The sequence below is a fragment of the Prionailurus viverrinus genome, chromosome C2 (genome assembly GCF_022837055.1).
Source record: "Prionailurus viverrinus isolate Anna chromosome C2, UM_Priviv_1.0, whole genome shotgun sequence".
Lineage (NCBI taxonomy): Eukaryota > Metazoa > Chordata > Mammalia > Carnivora > Felidae > Prionailurus > Prionailurus viverrinus.
Genome location: NC_062569.1, coordinates 148,245,125 through 148,267,377, shown reverse-complemented (window position 1 = coordinate 148,267,377; position 22,253 = coordinate 148,245,125). Strand labels below are relative to the sequence as shown.

Sequence of the window (22,253 nt, the reverse complement as noted above, 5' to 3'; positions counted from 1 at the left end):
GCGGCAGCTGCAGTGTGTGCGGGGTGGGGGGCCGTGGGGGGGGGGGGGCTGCTGTGGCGTCGCGTGCGCCGGGGGATAGGAGGCCGCGCTGATTTCCTGGCAGGGTTCTCTATTTTGGGCAGGGGGATGTTGGCGCAGGCCCTTCTCCCCAGCTCTAGACGTCGCCACTGCCCTCCGTAAGCTTATCGAAGCAGCGGCTCAAGTGTGACGTCTCCTTTTTCCTCCGAGCGCCTAGTCCTGAGCTCGCGCCATCCCTGCTTCGGATTTAAACAGCGGTCAGCTGTTCCGGTGCCGGATAGGGGAGTGCACATCGGTGCCCTGGACCGCGTATTTCCCAGCTACTTCTACCCTCGAAAAGACTAGGGTCCAGGACCTACGCGGGACGCCGGGACTCCGGACCGGAGCGGAGAGCGGGAGCGGGAGCGGGGCCGCTCGGACAGCCGACGGCGCACGCGCTCGATGCGCGTTGGGGGCGGGGCTGCGTCGGGGCGGGGCCAGCGCGCGCGGGAAGCGCCCACGGGGAGGCCGGCCGGCTCCTCAGCGCCGCGCGTCATGGCCATCTCGGTTCCCGGCTACTCGCCCAGTTTCAGGAAGCCTCCCGAGACTTTGCGGCTCCGACGGAAAAGGGTCCGGAGCCTTGAGGCCGCCGCTTCACCCAGGGAGCAGCCCGAGCCGGTGCCCCGCCGCGCCGCTCTGGCCGCCGGGCTGCTCCTCCGCCCCTTCCCGGCGGCTGCTGGCAGAGGCGGCGGCGGCCCGGCCGCGGCCCGCAGGAACCCCTTCGCCCGCCTGGACAACCGGCCGCCGGCCGCCGCGGAGCCCCCCGACGGGCCGCCCCGCGGCCAGCAGGAGGCGCAGGACCCGGTGAGTGTCGAGGGGCCCTCGTAGTGGACTCGGCTCTGAATTGGGGCAAGTTCTGGGGTTCGAGGCGAAACGGGCGCGGAGAGCGGTGGCCGCCGCGGTATCGGGGCCCAGAGCCTCGGGAGGGGCTGCTCTGAGAGGCGGGCTCTGTGGGAAGTGCGCCCCGCGGGCGGCTCGCGTCGGCCGGTCCTGAGGGAAGCGGAGGGCACTGAGCGCGCACCCCCGCGGCCGGGCCCGGGACGGACGAGTTCGGGCCGCCGCCTCCTGGGGGGGTTAGGGACCGGTGGGGAGACAGCTCGAAAGATCCTGGAACAACTCGTCGTGGAAGGCCACTTCGACGGGACGATCACTGGGGACCCTCCTTCCCTCTGTGATTCAGAGCCTCCCTTTCTGACGCGCTCGAAAATACTCTGGAGATGGAGGAATGTTGAGGATTCCTGGGGTCCCAATTGCCTGGCTTTTTTTTTTTTTTTTTTTTTTATCCCAAAGCCTTTTGGGTCTTTTTGCGGTTTCTCCATCAATCACGAGAAGCCCAATCACCGGCCTTTTGTCCCCTCGATTTTGATAGTAAAGTTCAGACACGAAACAAGCGAAGCGCCGACCTATTAATTGGGGGGCATGGGAATGCCCGCACTTGGCATTTATTGAGGAACGTGGGTCGGGTGAAGCTCTGCGCCTCTTTAAAGCAAACCCCAGCATCGTTTACGATTTAAAAGCACCATTTTTCCCTCCTCAGTGTTTAGATTCTAATCAAGAAAATGATTTGCTCTGGGAAGAGAAGTTCCCCGAAAGAACAGCCGTGGCCGAGTTACTCCAGGTAATAGTCCTTGAATGTCATCAGAATGCGTATTCTTAGAATCTACGCCCGTAGCTCTCAGAAGCATTGACTTGGCAAATCGTTTGGCAGAGTGCTGAGGGCGTGATCACCCTTACCAGGGGAGGAGATGGCGTCAGCACCGTAATTGCCTTTGGATGATGTAGGCATGCTGTTTGTAATGGTACCACGCTAAGGTTGGTGTAGATAGAGGATTTCCTTCGACCTCCAGCAGTTTTGTGACACCGTCCCTCTGTGGGTAGCGACAGCCCCAGCTGGTCACTCCACACGCAGCTGCTTTTTGAAGGTAGTCCTTAACTGACTCTTCAGACTAGATTCCCACGTGACCGCCACAGGTTGTGGCGGGTCGCTGACCCTTGCCGACCTCACCACAGCACACACAGTCTTGATTCCATTCCCCAGGTACTCCTGTTGTGATAGTTCAGCAAAGGCATAGGGGCGCCTGGGTGGCTGTCGGGTGTCCAGCTCATGTCATGATCTCACCGTCTGTGAGCTCGAGCCCTGTGTCAGGCTCTGTGCTGACAGCCCAGAGCCTGGAGCCAGCTTTGGATTCTGCATCTCCGTCCCTCGCTCTCTGCCCCTCCCCCACTCACACTCCATCTCAGAAATGAATAAATGTTGAAAAACAGAACAAAAAACAAATGCATAGTTTGTCCTAATAGGAGCAGGCTAGAAGAGCTCTCCAAGACCCAGTCTCCCTTTCTTGTAAATAAAAGGTCTTCACAGAGTGTATTAGAAATAATTCTCCCTTCCCTGTTTTTTTGTGATGTTACCTTAAGGAATTATTGTAAGTGAGAATATTGACTTGAAAGTACAGCAAAACAGCTTGGAAAGAAATTTTTGAGATCAAGAAATGGGTCTTAGGTAACATTATGGCCTCTAAGAGCCCTACCTAAGTTACCTGCAGGAGCAGCTTAGCCCTGCTTCCGGAGTTTTAGAGGCTTAGAAGGTGCTTTTTGGGGAAGATTTCTGCTTTGATAGCAATATCAATAGTAGATTTTTTTTAAATCATCATCATGGAAATAGTATATGCCTCTTATAACTGAACTATGTAAAACTAAAAGGTAAAATGTACCCCTTCACCACTACCACCTGTATAAATTCCCACTTCCCTGAGAAAGGCACTGTCAACAGCTTAGTCTAACTCTTTCTAGAGTTTTTCATAGTGTGTAGTATATTTTCAGTGTTATTATAGTTTATAAAATTTTGACATTTTAGTGATCATGTTGGTAAAATATGTAGATTGAAGGAGGTTTTTTCCGGTACTCTACTAATTTTTATGTTCTTTGTTTTCTAAAAGACTCCACAAGTATCATTCTCCAAATCTGATATTCCATCCTCAGAAAGTACTGAGTTACCTGTGGACTGGAGTATTAAAACTCGACTCCTTTTCACCTCTTCTCAACCCTTTACCTGGGCAGATCATTTGAAAGCACAGGAAGAGGCTCAAGGTATCATCCAGCATTGTAGGGCAACAGAAGTTACTTTGCCTCAAAGTATACAGGTAATTCTGAAAGAAAAGGAGTATGTTTTAAAGTATCAAATTAATTGTAAAATGTATTTCTCTGCAAAATGTCACAGAAATTTCCTTCTAGTAAGTTTTTCTTCCGACATTTAAAGACACAAGGACGTGAGAAATTTTATATTTCCCAAGTGGTGCTTTCAAACAGTTTTTTCTATCAGATTCAATAACTGCCTGTTAAATTTAGAGACCTGTCCTAACAACTAGTTAATGTTACAGGCAGGAATTGTTTGAACTAAACTATTCTTTTCTAGGCCTTTTGAGGAAAAAAAATATAAGGGAAAGAAATGAAAAGCTATTGAGTAGGATTGCAAAGGCAGATTGGTTACACTATTGATTTTCTGACATAATGTATACTCTTTTTTTTTATACACACTAATTGTGACTACCTGGTTGATAGTCTGTGTAATATAGTAAAGTTAATGAGTTCTAGAATGGTTTTAGAGAAATGTAATTGCATTGCTTTCAGGCAGCTCATCAACTCAAACTAGGTTAAAAGCGATTACCTAAAAGAGGTCTTGGTACTTCTTTTTTAATAAATAGATCAGGATGATGTATGATTTCGCATTACCCATTTTCACTAGCTACTGTTGAAACACAGTTGTGTGCGGAGAGGAGTTATACATAGCGTTACTTATATACAATATATATCCCCACCTGTAACCCTACCCTAATGATGACAGAGATAGTTATTCTCAGGAGAAAACAGGAGAGATGGGAGTCCCATCTGTGTTTAAGTCTTCCTTCTGATGTGGTTCAACATACAATAAACATTGGCAAGAATAAACTACATTTTAGCTCCCGTAACAGTTATTAATACTTTCCTATAGGAAACCGTAAATATTCTCAGAATAAGTGGCAAGTTCAGTATTTTTTAATGAAATTTTATACTTCTAATGTGGCAAAAACTGTCCGATATCATCTCTGGATTTTAGGATCCCAAACTCTCCACTGAGCTCCGATGTGCCTTCCAGCAGAGCCTTATCTACTGGCTCCACCCTGCCTTTCCTTGGCTACCTCTGTTCCCTCGCATTGGAGCTGATAGAAAAATGACTGGAAAGATAAGCCCTTGGTCAAATGATGAAACCTTGCAACACATTTTAATGAGTGATTGGTAAGATTAGTAAAAACTTGTGCAACCCAGTAGTAAATTTTACTTTTTAACAGTGTTCTCTGTTATTTATGATATAGGAATGTGTAGTGGTAAAAGGATCTCTGTGTCCTTCTGAATTATTTTATCTAAACTGTTAATAGCCAGCATTTAAATTACTTTTTTTTCTATTCTTTATGCAATTGTGGAAGTGCGGTAAGTGTTCTATAAATACATGCAAACGTTCTTTTACATTACTTCTTGTCAGTGGCCGCTTCCTTTCTCAGCAGAAGCTGCTCAGAGAAAGTCAGCACCCAGTTACCAAGTAAGTTTTGTTTAAAGAAAAAATGACTAGTGTTTAAGCGGTCAGCACTATTTGTTAAAGTATTTAGAAGTCATCAGTGAGTCCCATGACCGGTTTTAGTCCTTTTAAAAGCCAAGTTATGCGGGTGCCTGGGTGGCTCAGTCAGTTAAGCATCTGACTGTTGATATCTGCTCAGGCCTTGATCTCAAGGTTGTGAGTTCAAGCCTCATGTTGGGCTCCATTACTGGGTGTGAAGCCTACTTAAAAAATAAAATATAAATAAAAGCCAAGTTATGTACATAGTGGCAAAAATTCAAATCATTATCTATAATATTTGTGTTGTGTTTTAAATTAAATGAGTATCAAACTGAACTATAAAAATAATTTTAGATGTTAAGCTAAATGTGTAATAATACCTAAGGAAAATTTTTTTGCTTCAAAGGTCTGTGAGCTTCACTTCTCTATATAATTTGCTGAAGACAAAACTTTGCCCATATTTCTACGTTTGTACCTATCAGTTTACTATCCTGTTCCGTGCAGCAGGCTTAGCAGGAAATGATGTAATCACAGCTCTCGTGTCTCCGACAACTAGAGGAATAAGAGAAGCTATGAAAAATGAAGGTAAAACTATAGGTTTAAAATGAGAATACCACACTATATAGTAAGCACTTAAAAGCTAAAATGTGAGGGGTGCCTGGGTGGCTCAGTCGGTTAAGCATCCAGCTTCATCTCAGGTCATGATCCCATGGGTCATGGGTTCCAGCCCTCTGACAGCTCAGAGCCTGGACCCTGCTTCAGATTCTGTGCCTCCCTCTCTCTCTGCCCCTCTCCCACTTGTTCATCCTCTCTATCTCTCTGTCTCTCTCTCTCTCTCTCTCTCTCTCACACACACACACACACACAAATAAACATTGAAAAAAAGCTAAAATGTAAATTGTCTTTTTACCAGTTGAATTGTTTTCTACCAGTTTTACCTATATTTTTTAAGAAACATCTTTATTTCTATTTTTTTTTCCAGCAGTGATTTAAGTTGTCTCCTAAATTACTTAGCTTTAAGTTAATAGTGTTCCCTTTTCTGACCTGATAAACACATATTGGACTGGAAAGTTTCCATCTGAATAGAATTTCCTCTAGAAACTCCTTTATAGCAGAAATTACCTACCCCCTTTTAAAAACACAATTTTCAAACTGGGTCAACCATTAATGCTCATGAAATCTATATAGTGGGCTCAATCAGCACTTTTAAAAAAAAAAATGAAACAGTATGGGGTGCCTGGGTGGCTCAGTCAGTTAAACGTTTGACTCTTGATTTGGGTTCACTCAGGTCATGATTCCAAGGTCATGGGACCGAGTCCCTCATTGGGCTTTGCACTGAGTGTGAAGCTTGCTTAAGGCTTTTTCTCTCTCTCTCTGCCCTTCCCCTGCTGACTGACTCTCACAAAAAAAGAAAAAAGAAAAGAAACCGAGTAGAATGTACTTTAGGAAAGAGTACTATACATGTAGTGAGAGTATGTATTGTTTCCTCAACCTTTTGTTTCAAGGAGGTAGGGTGTGTGTGTGTGTGTGTGTGTGTGTGTGTGTGTGTGTGAGTGTGTGAGAGAGAGAGAGAGAGAGAGAGAGAGAGAGAGAGAGAGAGAGAGATGGGCTACTGTCCAGAAAGTATGAAAGCTATTCCCTTAATAGAGCAAGTTTATAAACTCAAATCTTCAAATTTTATACTCTCTAAAAGGGCACACTTGTTAAGTTCTTGTAGACAATATTAAAACTCAGTTAAATTTTTCTTTTATTTACTCATGTAGGTATTGAATTTTCTCTGCCGTTAATAAAAGAAAATGGCTATCAGAAGAAAAAGACATCTGGAACAAGCTTGGGAAATGGAGAGTATGTGATTAATATTTTATATCAACCAGTGACTTGCGGACTCAGTGCAATAGTTTTGTAGAGGAAACAGCTTTATGAAATGGAAACTCTAACTATAACAATTTCCTAGGGAACAAGTAATCAGTGATGATGATGAAGATGAAAGTTTTTCCTGGCTGGAAGAGATAGGTGTGCAAGACAAAATTAAAAAACCAGACATACTCTCTATCAAGCTGTATCCTTTCAGTTGTGTTAACTAGAAATGATTTTTGTTCAATTAAGTTAGTGATCAATGTAATGTTGATTGGTAGTTTTATTTGACTATAAATCTTAAAATATTTTAAGTTGCTATTTAAACTAATTCGTGGGGCACCTGGGTGGCTTAATTGGTTCGGCATCTGACTTTGGCTCAGGTCATTATCTCGAAGTCTGTGAGTTCAAGCCCCATGTCGGGCTCTGTGCTGACAGCTCAAAACCTGGAGCCTGATTTAGATTTTGTCTCCCTCTCTCTCTGCCCCTCCCCCACTAGCACTCTGTCTCACTCTCTCTCAAAAATAAAATTAAAATATTAAAAAAAATTTTTTTTAAACTAATTCTCTATCATGACATTAAAAAACTCCCTAAGTATCAGTAAACCATGAACAATTATTACTAAACCATTTTTTTAAAAATGAAAACATTCTATATACAACATATTTTTGACTAAGGAACACATTTGTTTTTGTTAGGTATCAAATTTCTAGCAAATTCAGAGGGTCAAAGAAATTTTGATTTAAACAGATAACCTTATAATTGCAACTAAGTGGGATAGCAAGAACATTTCCAGTTCCGAGTGGGAAGAAAGGGTCCCGGGTGATTTAGAATCAGGATGACTTTTTCCCACTGGTATGGGATTTCCATTTGCGAGTTCCTTGACTGTCATCTTCAGATGCAAAGAGAAACATGAAGTGCAAATGGACCACAGACCTGAGTCTGTTGTGTTGGTGAAGGGAATGAACACCCTTACATTGCTGAATTTTTTGATAAACTCTAAGAGTTTAATTGCAAGCTCAGGCCCACAGGCAGGACTTCCACCAACCCTCTTATCCCCTGTAGCTTTCCGAGGTGCCACAATGCAAATGCTTAAGGTAATGAAAGGGGGAAAAAATTCTAATTTTCATAAACTGGCCTTTTAAGAAGAACTGAAGAACAAATTCTTGATTTGTTTTTAATAACTCCTAGCATTTTGCATGGTGCATATTGTTTCGCTTTCCTCCCAGCAAAAAAATTCGTTGATCTAAAGGTGTATCAAAAGAATTATGTGCAAATATGAATTATATGAAATGTTTTATTTGAATTATATGAAAATGAATGAATGAATGAAAATGAATATGATTGGCAGCAAAAGCACCTTGGTGGTCCTTTTTTCCCACGTGGAAAAGTTGCTTAATCTCATTTTGTCTCACTTCTTAACTGGCGAAAGAACATAGCCAAACATGTTGTGTTAAATTATAGATCTCAAAACCTATATCATGAATAAGTGAAAAAGAGTAGTTGTGTGTCCATATTGTTTTAAAAAATTACGCATATAAATATAAAACACATATTGAACGTTAATAGCAGAATTGAATTTTTATTTTTGTCCAGTATTCTGCATTGAAAATATACCACTGAATTGGGGTGGAAGGGTAAAAAGGGGCAAAGGGGAGTGGGAAGTATGTGCTTCCAGTTACAGAATGAATTAAGTCAAAGGGACGAAAGGTAACAGTGTCGGGCATATAGTCAATGGCATAATAGTGTTATATGGTGACAGATGGTAGCTACACTTGTGAACACAGCATATAGAGTTGTAGAATCCCTGTTGTACACCTGAAACTAATGTGACATTGGGTGTCAACTACCATTAAAAATTTTAATAAAAATATATAATCAGGATACCATATGAAAAATTGTATTTTGTAGAACATACTGAGACTGAGTCCTAATTTGGAGATGTTCTCTAGATGGAGAATTAACATTTTTACTCATATAACATTCTTTTGATGTCATATGAACTACTTTGTGCTATACTCACAAGTGTAGTTACTGTCACCATACAATGCTATTATAATACCACTGACTGACTGTATTCCCTCTATGCTGTACCTTTTAGTCTACAACTGTTAAAGAGGGAAACCCAAATGAAGTTACTGAACAAATCTTTAGGGACAAAAGCTTGAGAGATGGTGACCATAATTTTTTCTTTAAATTTTCTTGAAGGCACGAAGTGTAAATGTGAAGACACAAGCTGTTTCTGGATACAAAGATCAATTTAGTTTGGAGATTACAGGTCCTATCATGCCTCATTCTCTACATTCTGTGACCATGCTACTCAAATCTTCACAGAATGGGTCATTTTCTGCTGGACTGTATACACATGAGCCAACTGCTGTATTTAATATCTGCCTGCCAGCGAATAAAATACTGGATAAGGTAAGTAGACAGCTGTAAGCATGTTTCATTGTAGCTAGTTTCCTCAGATGGGAGAAATCAATGATTTGCAATGAGCCAAACTTGTATCTCAGGTTATTCGACTGTACTGTTTATCAATCACAGTTACTAAGATGAAGGGATAAGGTCTGGTTTTTTTAGGGGTAAATTTTATGAATTTAGATTGTTGTACTCAATAATGACTAAAGAACTTTCCAAACAAAAAGAAAAGGCAAGTTATTTTCATGGCTATCTCAGATCCAGAACGTAATACTGCTAAATACCTTTATTATAAACAACTATGGATATTTAACCAATATTTGCCTTTAATTTTGGACATAGTAAGGTTTTTATTCACGGGTTATAATTAAGGCCTTTAAAACTGCCTCATGCTTCTTTTGCCAGATTTCTAAAAATGACCAAAACTGTGTATTTCTGGATGCTATTGCTAGAGGTGAAAATTTTTAGCATCAATTTCTATTGATAATGAACTGCCTTTACCTCATAAACATGAATTAGGGCATCTGTTTGTCAAAATTCCCATGGTAATTTTAAAAATCTGAGTGTTCAAGGGTGCCTGGCTGACTCAGTTGGTAGAGCATGCGACTCTAGCCAGGGTTGGGAGTTCAAGCCCCGCTTTGCATGCGGAGCCTCTGAAAAATAAAGGGGCAGCCAGCTGGCTCAGCCTGAAGAGCATGTGCCTTTTTGCCAGGGTCATGAGTTCGAGCCCCACAGTGGGTATAGAGATTTCTAAAATATATATATATATACTCATATATATATATATATATATATATACTCATATATATATATATATATATACTCATATATATATATATATATATATATACTCATATATATATATTTTGCTTATTTTTAAGTATATATATATATATATATATATACTTAAAAATAAGCAAAATCTCAGTGTCCAAAGACTGATGTGCTTCTTGACTAACTTGAATACAAATTTCCATAGGAGACACTTCAGGAGGAGCTTGGTAACTGTGGGTTGCACCCTAAGACTCTGGACCAACTTAGTCAAATACCAACACTGGGAAAATCATCTTTACGGCTTGTGGAATTGAGTGACTTCGTTTATAATTGGAGATCCTGAACACCAAAGTAAGCCTAAAAGGAATCTTTGAGGAAAAAGCCTTCTAGCAAGGAAATTCAAGATTCTTATACCTTTGGCTCTAAAGTTCATTTTGGAAGTTAAAGGAATAGAACTTTAAAATATTCAAGTGTTGATAAACAACCTTTTAGCTTAATTTTTATTACGTGCATTAAGCAAAAGGATTAAGGCTTTAAATCAACATTTTGTTTTTACTATTCTGATTAGATAATTCAGGTATAAAGAGAACTCCCAACTCTTAAAAAAAACCTCAGAAACTTGAATGAGACTTCCAGACCCTTACAACCTAATTATAAACGGAGTAGAAAACGGAGTATTATGAATGTCAGTGTTGCCTTGCAAATGGCAAATTGAAGCTAAGTATTAATTATCTACTGGCATTTTGTGACCGATGGCATCAGGGCAAAACCATATTTGACAATTTACCTATACCTACAGTTACATGCAGGTTCTGTAGACAAATTCGTATTTGTAGACAAATAGCTAATTGTTGATGTCTCTACCTTAGTTGCCTTCATTCTCATTTCTAATTCCTCTATTTTCAAATATATTAAATTTGTTTTTTTTAATGCATGTTAATTCAAAGAGGGGTATTTTGTATTCCACATAGAATAGTGTTAATTGTAAAGTGTGCTCAGCTGTCATGGTAAAGGAGTATTTAATGTTCTTGTAGGTATTTGTGTGTGTGGCACGTGCGAGTGTGTGTGTTGTGTGTGTAATTCAAATTTCCTTAAAATAAAACGACGTAGAAATCAAAAGCACTGGGTAAAGAAATGACAATATTTAGTGAAGAAGTATGTGTTCACTTTATGACCCAAAAAATAAGACACCACATTTATTCCAGAGAAGTTTATATTTGGGCCTTAAGCTTTTGAAAATAAAGTTTAGAGACATAGCATTATGAATACCACTGTAATACACATGAAATATTCTATCAGACCCTAAAAATTAACATAAACTTAAACTTTCTCAGTCAACAAAATAGTGGCTGGGTGCCGATTTTATTAGATAAGTTGGTTACAGCATTTTAATTATCATTTAACGTCTATCTAGGTGTAGCTGAAATTCAAAATGCACATCAAAGTAAAACTATATCACAACTCAATGCCATACTAAATGTACTTGGCCTCTGCAGTAGAATTCTAATCGGACTTCATTTTGACTCCCTTCTCATGGCCCAAGTGGCTTTGATGGGAATGCAGGACTTAGTGCTGATCATCACACAACATACCACTTTCTTTTTATAACCTCTACAAAATTTTAAGGGGAGATGGTGGCATTAGCCCTGTGGAACAGATCTTGATTACCTCAATAACACTGGCCCAGTATCTGTCCAGCAGAACCCATTGTGAACTAGTACAAGGTGCACAGCCCTTCACTGATTACAGGCAAGTGTTACAGCAGCCTAGCCATAAGGAAGGGAGGTTACATCATAGTACAAAATACAGTATAAAAGCGTTATTTAACATTCCACACTGAAGATTACGGATGCCTTCAAACAATCGTTTGGATGTTAGCCACTTAAACAAATACATCACTAAGGTAAACAATATAAACATACCAAAACCCTGTATGGTTAAATACAATTTCCATGGTACAAAAATCAAAGCCTGGAGATGTTTGTACAGATTGCTTTTTACACAATGTCTTAAATTGCCAAATATTTACAACATTAAAGAGGAAATACATTTTGATGCAGAGTAAAATTATCTGAAATGATTAATATAAAACCTCAATCTATCTACGTGAGGCACTCCTGAAGCAAGTGGCATTAGCCATGAGGTCCTTTGGTACAAGGCCCATTGCTTGAAGAACCACAGTAGCTGCTGTGGCTTTAGCATGCTTCTTATTAGGGCTGGCAAAGCTGGGCTGGTAAGCGCTTCCATTTATCAATACCTATTCAAGAAAAACATACAATTGGGCTGGTAAGGGCTTCCATTTCTCAATACCTATTCAAGAAAAACATACAATAAGAACAGCATCAAACTTTAATATCTATTAGCTTTGTATTTTTTCACTAAATGCTAGAAAAATAATTCACAAAAACTATAAAACCCATACTATGGAAGTCAAATTAATCTCAACCCAGAAGCAGCAAATCATTTAGGAAAAGGGACTACAAATTAAGGTCTTCAAATTGAAGGGGCATGGGGAAAGGGGATGGAGAAATCCCTGATAAAGCTACTAAATTAACACTAAATTCCCCATGTTCCACTAGAAAATGTCAACAAATTCTTCACCAGATTTTGCCCACATCTTTCCCTCCAACATTTTTGAAAAATAGGATATTAACAGGTCATATTAAAAGTATACTTAAATATTTAAAAACCCTACCACTTCTACCCACACATCTATTCACTCCCAACCCACAATGTATCAATACTGTGACGATACAGTGCTTTTCCCTCACCCTCTAAGGTTAAGTCATCAAATTAGTAGGGGTATATAATTAATGCACAAATTCATATTTACCCTAAAGAGAAAATGTTTGCGATGATCAGGGCCACTATCATGGACCAAGAGAAATTCTGGTGGTTGCCACCTTCTCTTATTACAGATTTCCATCAAAGCAGACACAGGATGTTTGCCTGCAGAGAAAAAAAAAATAACTTGTTAATTATTTCTACTGTCTGTGGCAACAGATTATGAATTCAAGTTGGGGATGGGACAAGAGGAAATTTAAATGTATGCTCACCTGACAGATCTTTCATTGCAGCAGAGAAGTTCCCAGACCTCTTTTGTGCTCTTTCTCCTACTGCAACAAGACCTTTAAAAAATAAAAAGCCAATGTTCACTGAATAAATCCCAAAGCATCATTCAAAATTATATAAACACAATGATTCCCTCTGTAGGAACCTGAATCTCAATAAAATATTCAACTCCCACTACCCCTGATTTTTATATCATTTGACTTCTATTTTGCTGTTTCAATATATAAATCTTTATCATGTACCTTGGTATTAGAAACTGTACAAAAATCAAATGTTCAGAAAACCTAGTATATAAATATGTATATAAATTAAGTGCCATAGTTAACAACTACAGGTCTGTTTCTTTTTAAGTTTAAAAACTAGAGGCTATTACAAGTGCAATCTAAGGTTCCCCATTCCTTAAAAAATGATGGCTCAGTTAATTAAGTTCCCCAGATGGTGAGGCTTTTAGGCCACACCCCCCCCCAAAAAAACTAAAAGAGAGACGCTGTCTCTATAGATGAACGTGTCCCTTTTCTCCCCCAGCAAACAACCCCTTTCTGACTTATCAAATGAAGATATTCTCAAAAGACAAACATAATCTCACTGTATAACCTCCCTTTCCAAAGGGATTTAGCTGTATCACTACCCAAAATCAATGCTTTCCTGACTTCCATTTCTCCTAGGGGGAATTCTTCAACTAGTTCTTCATTAATTCTGCTAGTATGCTTCTCCAAACCCAACACCTGTCACAGAATTCCAAAGATGATGTTCCCTGGAATTATGCAATGCCTTCACAGATATTTTCTTCCAAAAAACCACCTTTTAGGACTCAAAAAAATCTATTCAACTTGTAGAAGTAATACAATGTCAATGTGACATAATCAGTACAATGTCCTTTTCTAATTTAGAGTCTGAATTAACGCTTATTAGCACAGGATGATTCTCATGCTATTTCTAGCCTACTTGGAATTATTACCAATAAACTCCCTACAATTTGAAAAAAGTGGCATCACAGTATTCTATGTGGATGAGAATGTAGAATTTCTGAAGCAAAACACTTTATAAGACACAGTTTGGTCAGAGCTAGTTCGTTTCCAATTAAGAATAATTTAACTGCATCATCTCCAACTTAATTCAATTCTCTGATTACAAAGATAATGAAAATTCTAGTGTTCAACTTTACAGTTTTTAAAAATCAGGCTTATCCAAGCTATTGAAATCATATTGAGCTGACATTGAGCCATTTGATTCTACTTAAAACATAATTCCAAGGGAAGAATTTAAAAGGTACCAGCTGGCTGTTCTCAATAAGCACTAAGTGTATTTTTAATACTCAGCAACTGCATGCAAGTTATATAGAGAGATCCCCATGAGTAGCAAAGCTCCAAGGTACCCCAAGAACAAGAAAATATGAAGAGCTAACATTGCTGCCAGCAACTGCTCTACTATTCTCCATCCCCAATCCAAGAAAACTCAATTATGGAGCTTAAAAAGGGATATGCAGACTCTTGGTTTCGGCTCAGGTCATGATCTCGCAGTTTGTGGGTTAGGGCCCCACGTCGGGCTGCATGGTGACGGTGCAGAGCCTACTTGGGATTCTCCACCTCTCTGCCCTTTCCCCACTCTCTCAAAATAAACTCAGAAAAAGAGACATGCAAAAAAGGGTTTATAAGGTGAAGACAAAACAGCACTCTAGTAAGAAATAAGGAGACTATATAAGATAAAATATTTGAAAAAGAAATAAATCCTAGAAACAACAAGTGTATGTTCCCCATCAAGAGAAAGCAAAATGGGGATTCCATTTCCTAAAAATGAAATATAGGGGGTGCCTGGGTGGCTCAGTCAGTTAAGCATAGCCTTCGGTTCAGGTCATGACCTTGTGAGTTTGAGCCCCACATGGGGCTCTGTGCTGACAGCTCAGAGCCAGGAGCCTGCTTCACCTGCCCCTCCCGGGCTCACACTTGCGTCTCTGTCTCTCAATAATGAATAAAAGGTTAAAAAAAAAAAAAAAAAAAAAAAAAGCTAGTTAAAATTTCAGTCACACTGATATATGCCTACTTCCTTATTATTTAGCATCTTAACTACAACTGCCTTTTAAAAGCCCAAATTAGTGACTTCATCTGTATTTATACAAGCTGTCACGAATGGGTTAAACTTTTGTTTCCTAACAAACAGCTGTATATATGCTCCAGTAAAGCATCAAGGATATCAAAATGTAAGAAGATTACTATGTGTGTGTATTTATTTATTTACTTATTATTTACTTAAAGATGGGGCTGCTGGTGGGCTCTGTTGGTACAGCATATGACTCTTGATCTCAGGGTCGTGAGTTCAAGCCCCATAGTGGGCAAAGAGCTTACTTAAAAAAAAAAAAAAAAAAAAAATCTACGAAGGTAATGAAACCCTAAGTGTTTTTTTTAATATTACTTATTTATTTCGCAATAAATAAATTTATTTTAGGGGCAAATGAGGGGGCAAAGAGAATCCCAAGCAGGCTCCACAATGTCAGCACAGAGCCCAACACAGGGCTTGATCTCACAAACCGTGAGACCTGAGCTAAAACCAAGAATCAGATGCTTAACCGACTGACCCACCCAGGAGCCCCGAAACCTTAAATATTAAAGAAGGTATAATAAACATTCCCAGAACAATGTGTTACCTTTTCGGTCTGTCTTAAAATCAACTAGGATAGGTTCCTTATTTCCTTCTTTGTTTTTTCCTAATCCTTCTCCTTCTCTCCAGCCCATTTTTCTCATCAAAACGGCTCCCATTCCTCCAGTTACCGGGGCTGCTCTTAAGAACTGATCCTATCCAAAGAAAGAAAGGTAAAATGTCCCCATTTCAGAGTTAGAATTTGATTACAAATGCAGTGTAATTTAAAAAAAAAAAAAATCTTATTTTACTTCTAGATCTGATACAGCAATTAAATTTAAGTTTCTATACTTATATACATACTGTAGTGTGGATGCTAATTATTTTCACATTAACATAATATTTTGAAAGTCAAATAAGGCAAATAAATGGCAGTTTAAAACAGTAGCCCTCCTGCCCCCCTCCAAAAAAAAAAAAAAAAAATTAGAACACTCCTGTTTTCGTCCACTATTTAGGTTCACTGGTATCTCTTCTTAGCTTGCAAAATAAAAAGAAGGCAATGTTAAAACAGTCAATAATATTAATTGTCCCAGGTGTACCTAGTTAATGAATAAAGCCCAGAAATCATTTAGAAATAGTTTGGACACTGAAGCAGCATACTGTTAACATCCCAAGTTTTCTTTCCCACTCTACCTTAAAGCAAGTATAAATATTTTACTTAGAAAATCCCTATGAACCAAAAGGTAAAAATCTTTAAATTCTATTTACACAGTAAGAAATGGACAGTCACATAAAATACCCTGTCATTATACCAAACTGAATTTGAATGCTTTTAAATCCTAGCTTGATGTTAAAAGACTTTTAAAAAACTCCTTAAACGTTTACATACCTAGGCCTCGGTAGCAGCAGTGTTGTGAATAGTAGGGCTGGCACTGACCGGGGCAAGAAGACAGCTACAAGGATTTGGCCCTGAAACAAGTTTCCATACAGAGGGGTGAAAGTTCACAGGTTATTCTGTGAACAGTCATCTCTCTTGTATCCAACCCACTGAACCATAATTTCCATCAAAGCAGCAAACCACTTAATGTCTTAAGATGCACAACTATATACATTAGCATGGTCAACAGTCATTTTCACACATTAAGAAATAAATATGTGATGCCTCTATTTTAAAGGACATCCATGTACACAGAACAGATGAATTCTACTGTTGATCTTTATTGGCCATTTTCCTTTTAATTTATAACATCTCAAAATCCTGCTTTACTCTCCCCTTGTTCTTAAATTTTAGACTTATGTTCTCTAGCAAATATATAGCAAAAGTCATTAACTTATCAACAGAGGGAGTCAAAAATTTGGTATCTCTGGGAAGAGTATGCATTAATCATTTCCTATATTGATAAGTTAATGCTAAACTTTTAAAATCTTATTTTTACACAGTAGTAAAACTGTATTATTTTTTCCCCCAGCTTTGTAAATTATATGCTGGGGAAAAACATGCCAATGATGTGTGACTAGACATTAAGTACAACTAGGTGCTCTGATGGAAGGAGGCAGCTGTGGAGGTAAAAACATACCCCTGGTTCAGTTCCTTATTTGGTGCAGGCCATGCAGTGTTGATGTATAGAGAAAAGTTAGCTGATGCTTGGATATCAACTGCCTTGTTGCTACACACCTAAAATGACTTTTACTTACTTCCAGGTTCATCCGCCCCTCTTTTCCAGGCAACACTCCTAAAAAAAAGGGCAACTGTGCAGAGTATAATACAAAACCCCAAATAACCCAGGCTTCCGACTCGGTTTCCATTCTCTACTATCTTCATGTTTCTTTACCCCATTGTGTATATAGTTCACCAAAAAGCTGCTTAATCTAATGAGTATAATAGTAAACAATACTCATCGGGTCATCAGGTCATGTCCAAATCACTTAATTCCAGAAAATAAAGGTTCTTTTAAATCCATAAGCACTTAAAAATGTCTTACTGACATAATAATGGTAAAACTCCCATCTTTTTTCATCTAAGAATACACTGCAACAAACTAAAAATGAATATGGACTATGTTGGCATTCCATGTGGTTTTTAACATAAAGGAGGGTGTTAGGCTAGTGCAAGGCAAGAAAAACTATGTGATCATTGAAAGTTTTCTAAACACAACAAAGAGACCATTGACAGTGAAGATAAATGATAAATTTCCAGCTAATGACTTTTCCACATTTTTATAAATGTTCATTCCTTCCTTGATATCAGTAGCAAATATTCTTCTGTAAACATATAAATGGGAGTTTTCCTAAAAGCAATGCTTTCTTGTTATTATTTAAAAACTTTCATGAACACATCTCATAATTTATCAAAATGCCTTACATGTACATTTAAAATAATGTGATTGAAAATGTCAACTGCCTACATGACTAGAAATCAAAACTTTAAGGGAAAGTTTGCAAGAACCAATTTTAATCAGTAGAAGATTCATTTTTGCAAGTTATGTTAACATGATTTTTAGAACTATATAAGCATTATGGATCAGTACTTCATTATACAAATGAAGACCAAAATTTTACAATGGAATCACATTCAGAAGTTCCTACCTAGTAATGTACAAGACTACTTAATTTTTATCTGCCTAAACACCCACGTAAGCTTCAAGTCTAACTTCCTGAAATACTGAGACTCAAGCTTCAAGATTAAATAATATTAAAGAATTAAAACTATTGAAATAGGTGTATATAATTCTTCCCAATGAGATGAAGGCCATTTTCAAATACTATCCAAATCACTCTACTTTAAATACTATAATTGGTCCAAAATGAACTCAAAAATATTTTTACTAGATTTTCATTTTTTTCCAACACCGACCCCTAGTAAATGACATGAAAGTTGTAAATTTTTAATGAATCTGGCCATATACTCACTAAACACATATTAGTGTACCTAAATGTACCAAAAATGGCAGGTAAATTGAGGATGTATCATGTTTTATATTAATTTGTTAATAAGAGGATCAACAGAGATAATGCTATCAAAACTGAAACGTTATGAGATTAAAATATCCAAAGCAACCAAAATCTCATTTTGCGGAAATTCAGCTCATTCACTGGCAATCATAGCAATTCTTCATAGGTGCCCATCACGTTATTAATTATTGCCCTGTGAAGCAGTAATAAGAACTTGTCTTCTCATGACACTTGGGAGACTGAAATTCCAAGTATATTACTTGCCCATGATCACAAAAGCAGTCAGGAGTACAGCGGGATAAAGAAACCTTCCCAATCCTTAGACCACGCAGCCTCCCAGTTTCAGCACTGCCATACTGCCAGTACTCCTGAAACAAATGTCCCATCACCCATCCAACCAAGCCACATCCCTTCATCAGAAGGCATTTCTTTAGAAAGCCCTTCTTAACCACCTAAGACTCCCCCAACAATGAGGCAGCCGTAGGTGGAGTTCACAGGTCTCACTGCAGGAATCTGAAACCAGGAGCACCTACATCTTCACAGCACGAGGCGTCCATCCTCTCCCTTGAATTTAGGTCTTACATATCCTGTTTTTTCAGGAGATCAGTGGTTCTCAAATTGAGCCTGTGGATCACCAGAGGCCACCAGGGCCTAAATGGTGGTCCACAGATAGCATTCTCCATCCCCACTCCGCCCCCTTCATCACCCCTTCAGCACTGCCCACCGTCCCGCCCCCCCCCCCCCCCCCCCCGCCCCCAGTCCAACCATCCTCCCCAGCCTTCCGGTCCCATGGCAAGATCACCACATGCAGTGCTAATACTGGGGCCTCCCAACCAACTTGCTATAACCAGCAGCTGACAACCACAGGGATCGGGGTGATCACCAGAAGGGTGAGAAATAAGGGCCAAGAGAGCTTACAAGAGGGCACAGGCACTAAAGAAGGGGAAAGAAGGACAGAGGAGCAAAGAAATGGAAAATCTGGGTGGTAAGAGGGCTCTTGGGGACAGTGATCCACCAAAAATAAACCTGTAATAAAGTATCCCATGATGAGAAAAAATTTGAGAACCACTGCTTTGAAATCATCAGATTAGTAGTCCAACAGGAACTGTGGAACATTCTGAACAGCACCTGAGATACACTGTTAGCATTCAAAACACAGTTTTTAAAAAACCACCCCCAAAAAGACCAGCAGCAGCAATAACAAATAACTTCAGGATATAAACTGAGTGGCTCTTGAGCCTTATTTATACATTTGCCATTGTCTCATGAATCAGGTCCATCTTCAGTGTCCATCCTAGAGTATGCACACATAGCAAATTTACTCATGAACTTTGGTTATAGTTACTGGCCTCTCCGTGCATTTTTAATAAAACATTTTCTAAAAAAAATCTTAACTTTGTAGTTGGACACTTTTGTACGTGCATATGTTGTGTACCTTTTTAATCCAGGCTTGGGCACCAGTATTAGCCAACTGTTCTTGTGTCAGAACCTGTACTCCTGTACTTCCGGTGAATTGGCCAGGAATGGAGTTCAGCTGAGCCCAGGCATCAATCTGAAGAAAAAAAAAAAGATGCCTCAATCAACTGAGTAAAATTACTTGTCTAGTCAAAAATGCCCACTGGTTTATTTCACTAAACGAAATGGTTGTATTTAGTTCTTGAAAAGGCTGAATAAGACTTATTCAACTTTTAGAACAATTTGATGAATGCATACATATTTAAAATGTTTTCTTAAAAGCAGCACTTTGGTAACATTCAGTGGGTCCCATTAGTAACAAGATTTGAGATGTACGTCTAAAAAACTGAAAAGCATTAACGATAATACTCATTCTCCAAAATATCACATGGATACATGAATACAGAAAAGAGTTTCATGCAGCACAGGATCCCTGCCCTCTGCTTTATGTACCTCATATAAATGCAATCTAATAAATGTTATGATCGCCTGAGTTTTTAATTAATTACCTTCTTTGTGGTATTAGAAATCCAGAATTCAAGAGACACGCTTAAGGAGTAATAAATGCAGGGAATTATTCAAACCCAGAAAACAGCCTTTTTTAAAAACTGAGCCCTACATTAATCACCAGCATTTATTGTGATGGTTAAAGAATCAGTTGTCCTTCAAAGTATATTTGCTAATAAACATTGGTATTGTTAGGTAGTGTATTTATCTGTCTGAACATGTATTTGTCGTTTCTATATAGATCTACCACGGGAATGTAGAAGACAAAAGGAAAAGCTGTCCACTGTTAAAAATTTAAGTCTAGACTCTGGCCTCAGACTGCCTAATCACTTTTTTTTTTTTAATTCCAGTGTAGCTAACGTGCAGTGTTACAGTTGTTTCAGGCTGACTAACCACTCTTTACTCAGTTTCCTCAGCTGGAAAATGGGACATCATAATAGTACCTACATCTCACAGAGCTATGATGGACACATAGCTACTTTTATATTCCAGATTACAAACTCAGTAAGAGCAGGGATTTTTTTTCTATTTTAACTCTCTTAAACATTAGTTCCTGCCACACAGTACACAATAAACATTTACTGAGTGAATGACCATGCCCCAAAATCACTTTCATTTAAAATAAGCTAATTACAATAAATTACTTATTTCCTTGGATTTTTAGGACCTACATTTCAACAGCATGCCACAGAATTTACTTATGTCACAACCATCTAATTAGTTAAATTCTCATTTAGCAGACATTAAAACTGCTACATACCCTTTCCTGAGCTCGATTTAACATGCTCATGGCTTCAAGGTCAAATGCATTCTCACTTAGTCTTTTCTGAGCAAGTGCCCGTTCACTCATTGCTGTAGAGATGTCCACAGGCTAAGAAAGAAAACATAGATAATTATCTCAAATTATGATAGACCCCCTAAATTCTAAAAAGTGCTCATATCTTTAGTTGCTACATATCAAAAATGAAACAGTAATCTTACATATTAATAATCTTGTAAAGTACAGAAAAGATACCAAGAAGTAAAAGAAACTTGGAAAGCAGATGAGGATCATTTAAGGTAAGTTACACGCTATCAGAGGCAGCAGCTGAACTCAACCCAACATCTGAACTTCAAATTTCATATTTTCTACTGTATTTTCTACTGTATCAAATTATGATCACAGAAAATTGCACAAAGAACTTAAAACTCTCTAGCCTTCACTAACAAAACAGTCATTTACAAAAACTGGTACTTTTTTCAACTGTTTTGGAACTATTAATTTTATATTCATGAGCAATTTTCATTTTATCCTATTTCTTTTTAGCATAATGTTCAGAAGCAATAAGGTTCTTGAGTAAGCAAGCAGAAAACCACTATCAGGTCAGTTGGTCTTTTTACTCATCTGCACATCTTTTCACCTTCTTTGCAGTTGCTCAGAGATACAGTTTGGTCTTAAGAACTCCATTTCTTCAAAGAATGTATTTACTATATACATAAACGAATCCTTTGTTTTCAGTTTATATGTACTAATGACCCAAATTAAAATATTTCTGGGGGGGTACATAACAACATGAACCAACACATTTAAAATTAAATATGTCTGAAATATCTTAGGTCCTCCTTTTCAAAGCTCGTATCCTACCTGTAAAAATGTTATGCTAAGCAGAGGTGACTTCATGGTTTAACTTTTTAAAACGTTTCATAATGTCCAGAAAAATTCTTAAAGAACAAATCCCCAATTTATCAGATTTGTGGAAGGCTCAACCATAAAAGGAAAAACACATCAAGTAAGTATTTGATGTTCTTTGTTCTGATGTTAAGAGCTCATGTTGACTTGTATCATCATCAATTCTTATTACTTATTTTTCTTCTAACACAACCCATTAATATTTCCTAGTGATTTCACCCAAGAAAATTCATTTTTGGAAAATATTTGACATGAAAAGGTTTTCCTATATTCATATGCAAAACATGATTAGAGGTACTGCATGGATATTACAAATATAAGGAAGTCAGTAAT

General features: G+C 38.6%; 2 protein-coding genes across 5 annotated transcripts in view; one reads left to right on the top strand and one right to left on the bottom strand.

The window, feature by feature from the left end:
* Window positions 1-16: 16 nt before the first annotated feature.
* On the top strand, window positions 17-21,697 carry DONSON (DNA replication fork stabilization factor DONSON). 2 transcript variants are annotated; one of them, XM_047874511.1, is made up of 11 exons: window positions 17-861; window positions 1,595-1,675; window positions 2,994-3,197; window positions 4,151-4,329; window positions 5,052-5,230; window positions 6,409-6,490; window positions 6,600-6,704; window positions 7,398-7,596; window positions 8,708-8,920; window positions 9,897-10,042; window positions 21,558-21,697. In XM_047874511.1, the coding sequence occupies exons 1-10, from the start codon at window positions 460-462 to the stop codon at window positions 10,032-10,034; spliced, it is 1,782 nt and encodes a 593-aa protein (XP_047730467.1). In that variant the 5' UTR covers window positions 17-459; the 3' UTR covers window positions 10,035-10,042; window positions 21,558-21,697. The 2 variants fall into 2 exon arrangements, with proteins under 2 accessions (XP_047730467.1, XP_047730466.1); XM_047874510.1 differs by lacking the exon at window positions 21,558-21,697 and having other exon boundaries at window positions 9,897-10,625.
* SON (SON DNA and RNA binding protein) overlaps window positions 10,887-22,253 on the bottom strand; it is a 33,275-nt gene continuing 21,908 nt past the window's right edge. Inside the window, exons 7-12 of one of the 3 annotated variants that reach the window (XM_047874502.1) lie at window positions 21,012-21,122; window positions 19,725-19,841; window positions 15,405-15,552; window positions 12,748-12,819; window positions 12,525-12,640; window positions 10,887-11,948 (exon numbers count right to left, since the gene is read on the bottom strand). In XM_047874502.1, the coding sequence (XP_047730458.1) occupies window positions 11,790-11,948; window positions 12,525-12,640; window positions 12,748-12,819; window positions 15,405-15,552; window positions 19,725-19,841; window positions 21,012-21,122 (723 nt within the window). In that variant the 3' untranslated portion in view covers window positions 10,887-11,789. Of the gene's footprint in view, window positions 12,002-12,524; window positions 12,641-12,747; window positions 12,820-15,404; window positions 15,553-16,226; window positions 16,307-19,724; window positions 19,842-21,011; window positions 21,123-22,253 lie in introns of those variants that run through there. The other 2 variants (XM_047874503.1, XM_047874504.1) reach the window with 2 other exon arrangements.

What these genes read in the sequence shown, in the direction of transcription:
- DONSON (XM_047874511.1), top strand. Translation starts at nt 460, where the DNA reads ATGCGCGTTGGGGGCGGGGCTGCGTCGGGGCGGGGCCAGCGCGCGCGG. An exon ending in AGAAGCTATGAAAAATGAAG is followed by an intron (nt 5,231 to 6,408) that starts GTAAAACTATAG and finishes TTACTCATGTAG; the next exon opens with GTATTGAATTTTCTCTGCCG. An exon ending in ACAAGCTTGGGAAATGGAGA is followed by an intron (nt 6,491 to 6,599) that starts GTATGTGATTAA and finishes ACAATTTCCTAG; the next exon opens with GGAACAAGTAATCAGTGATG.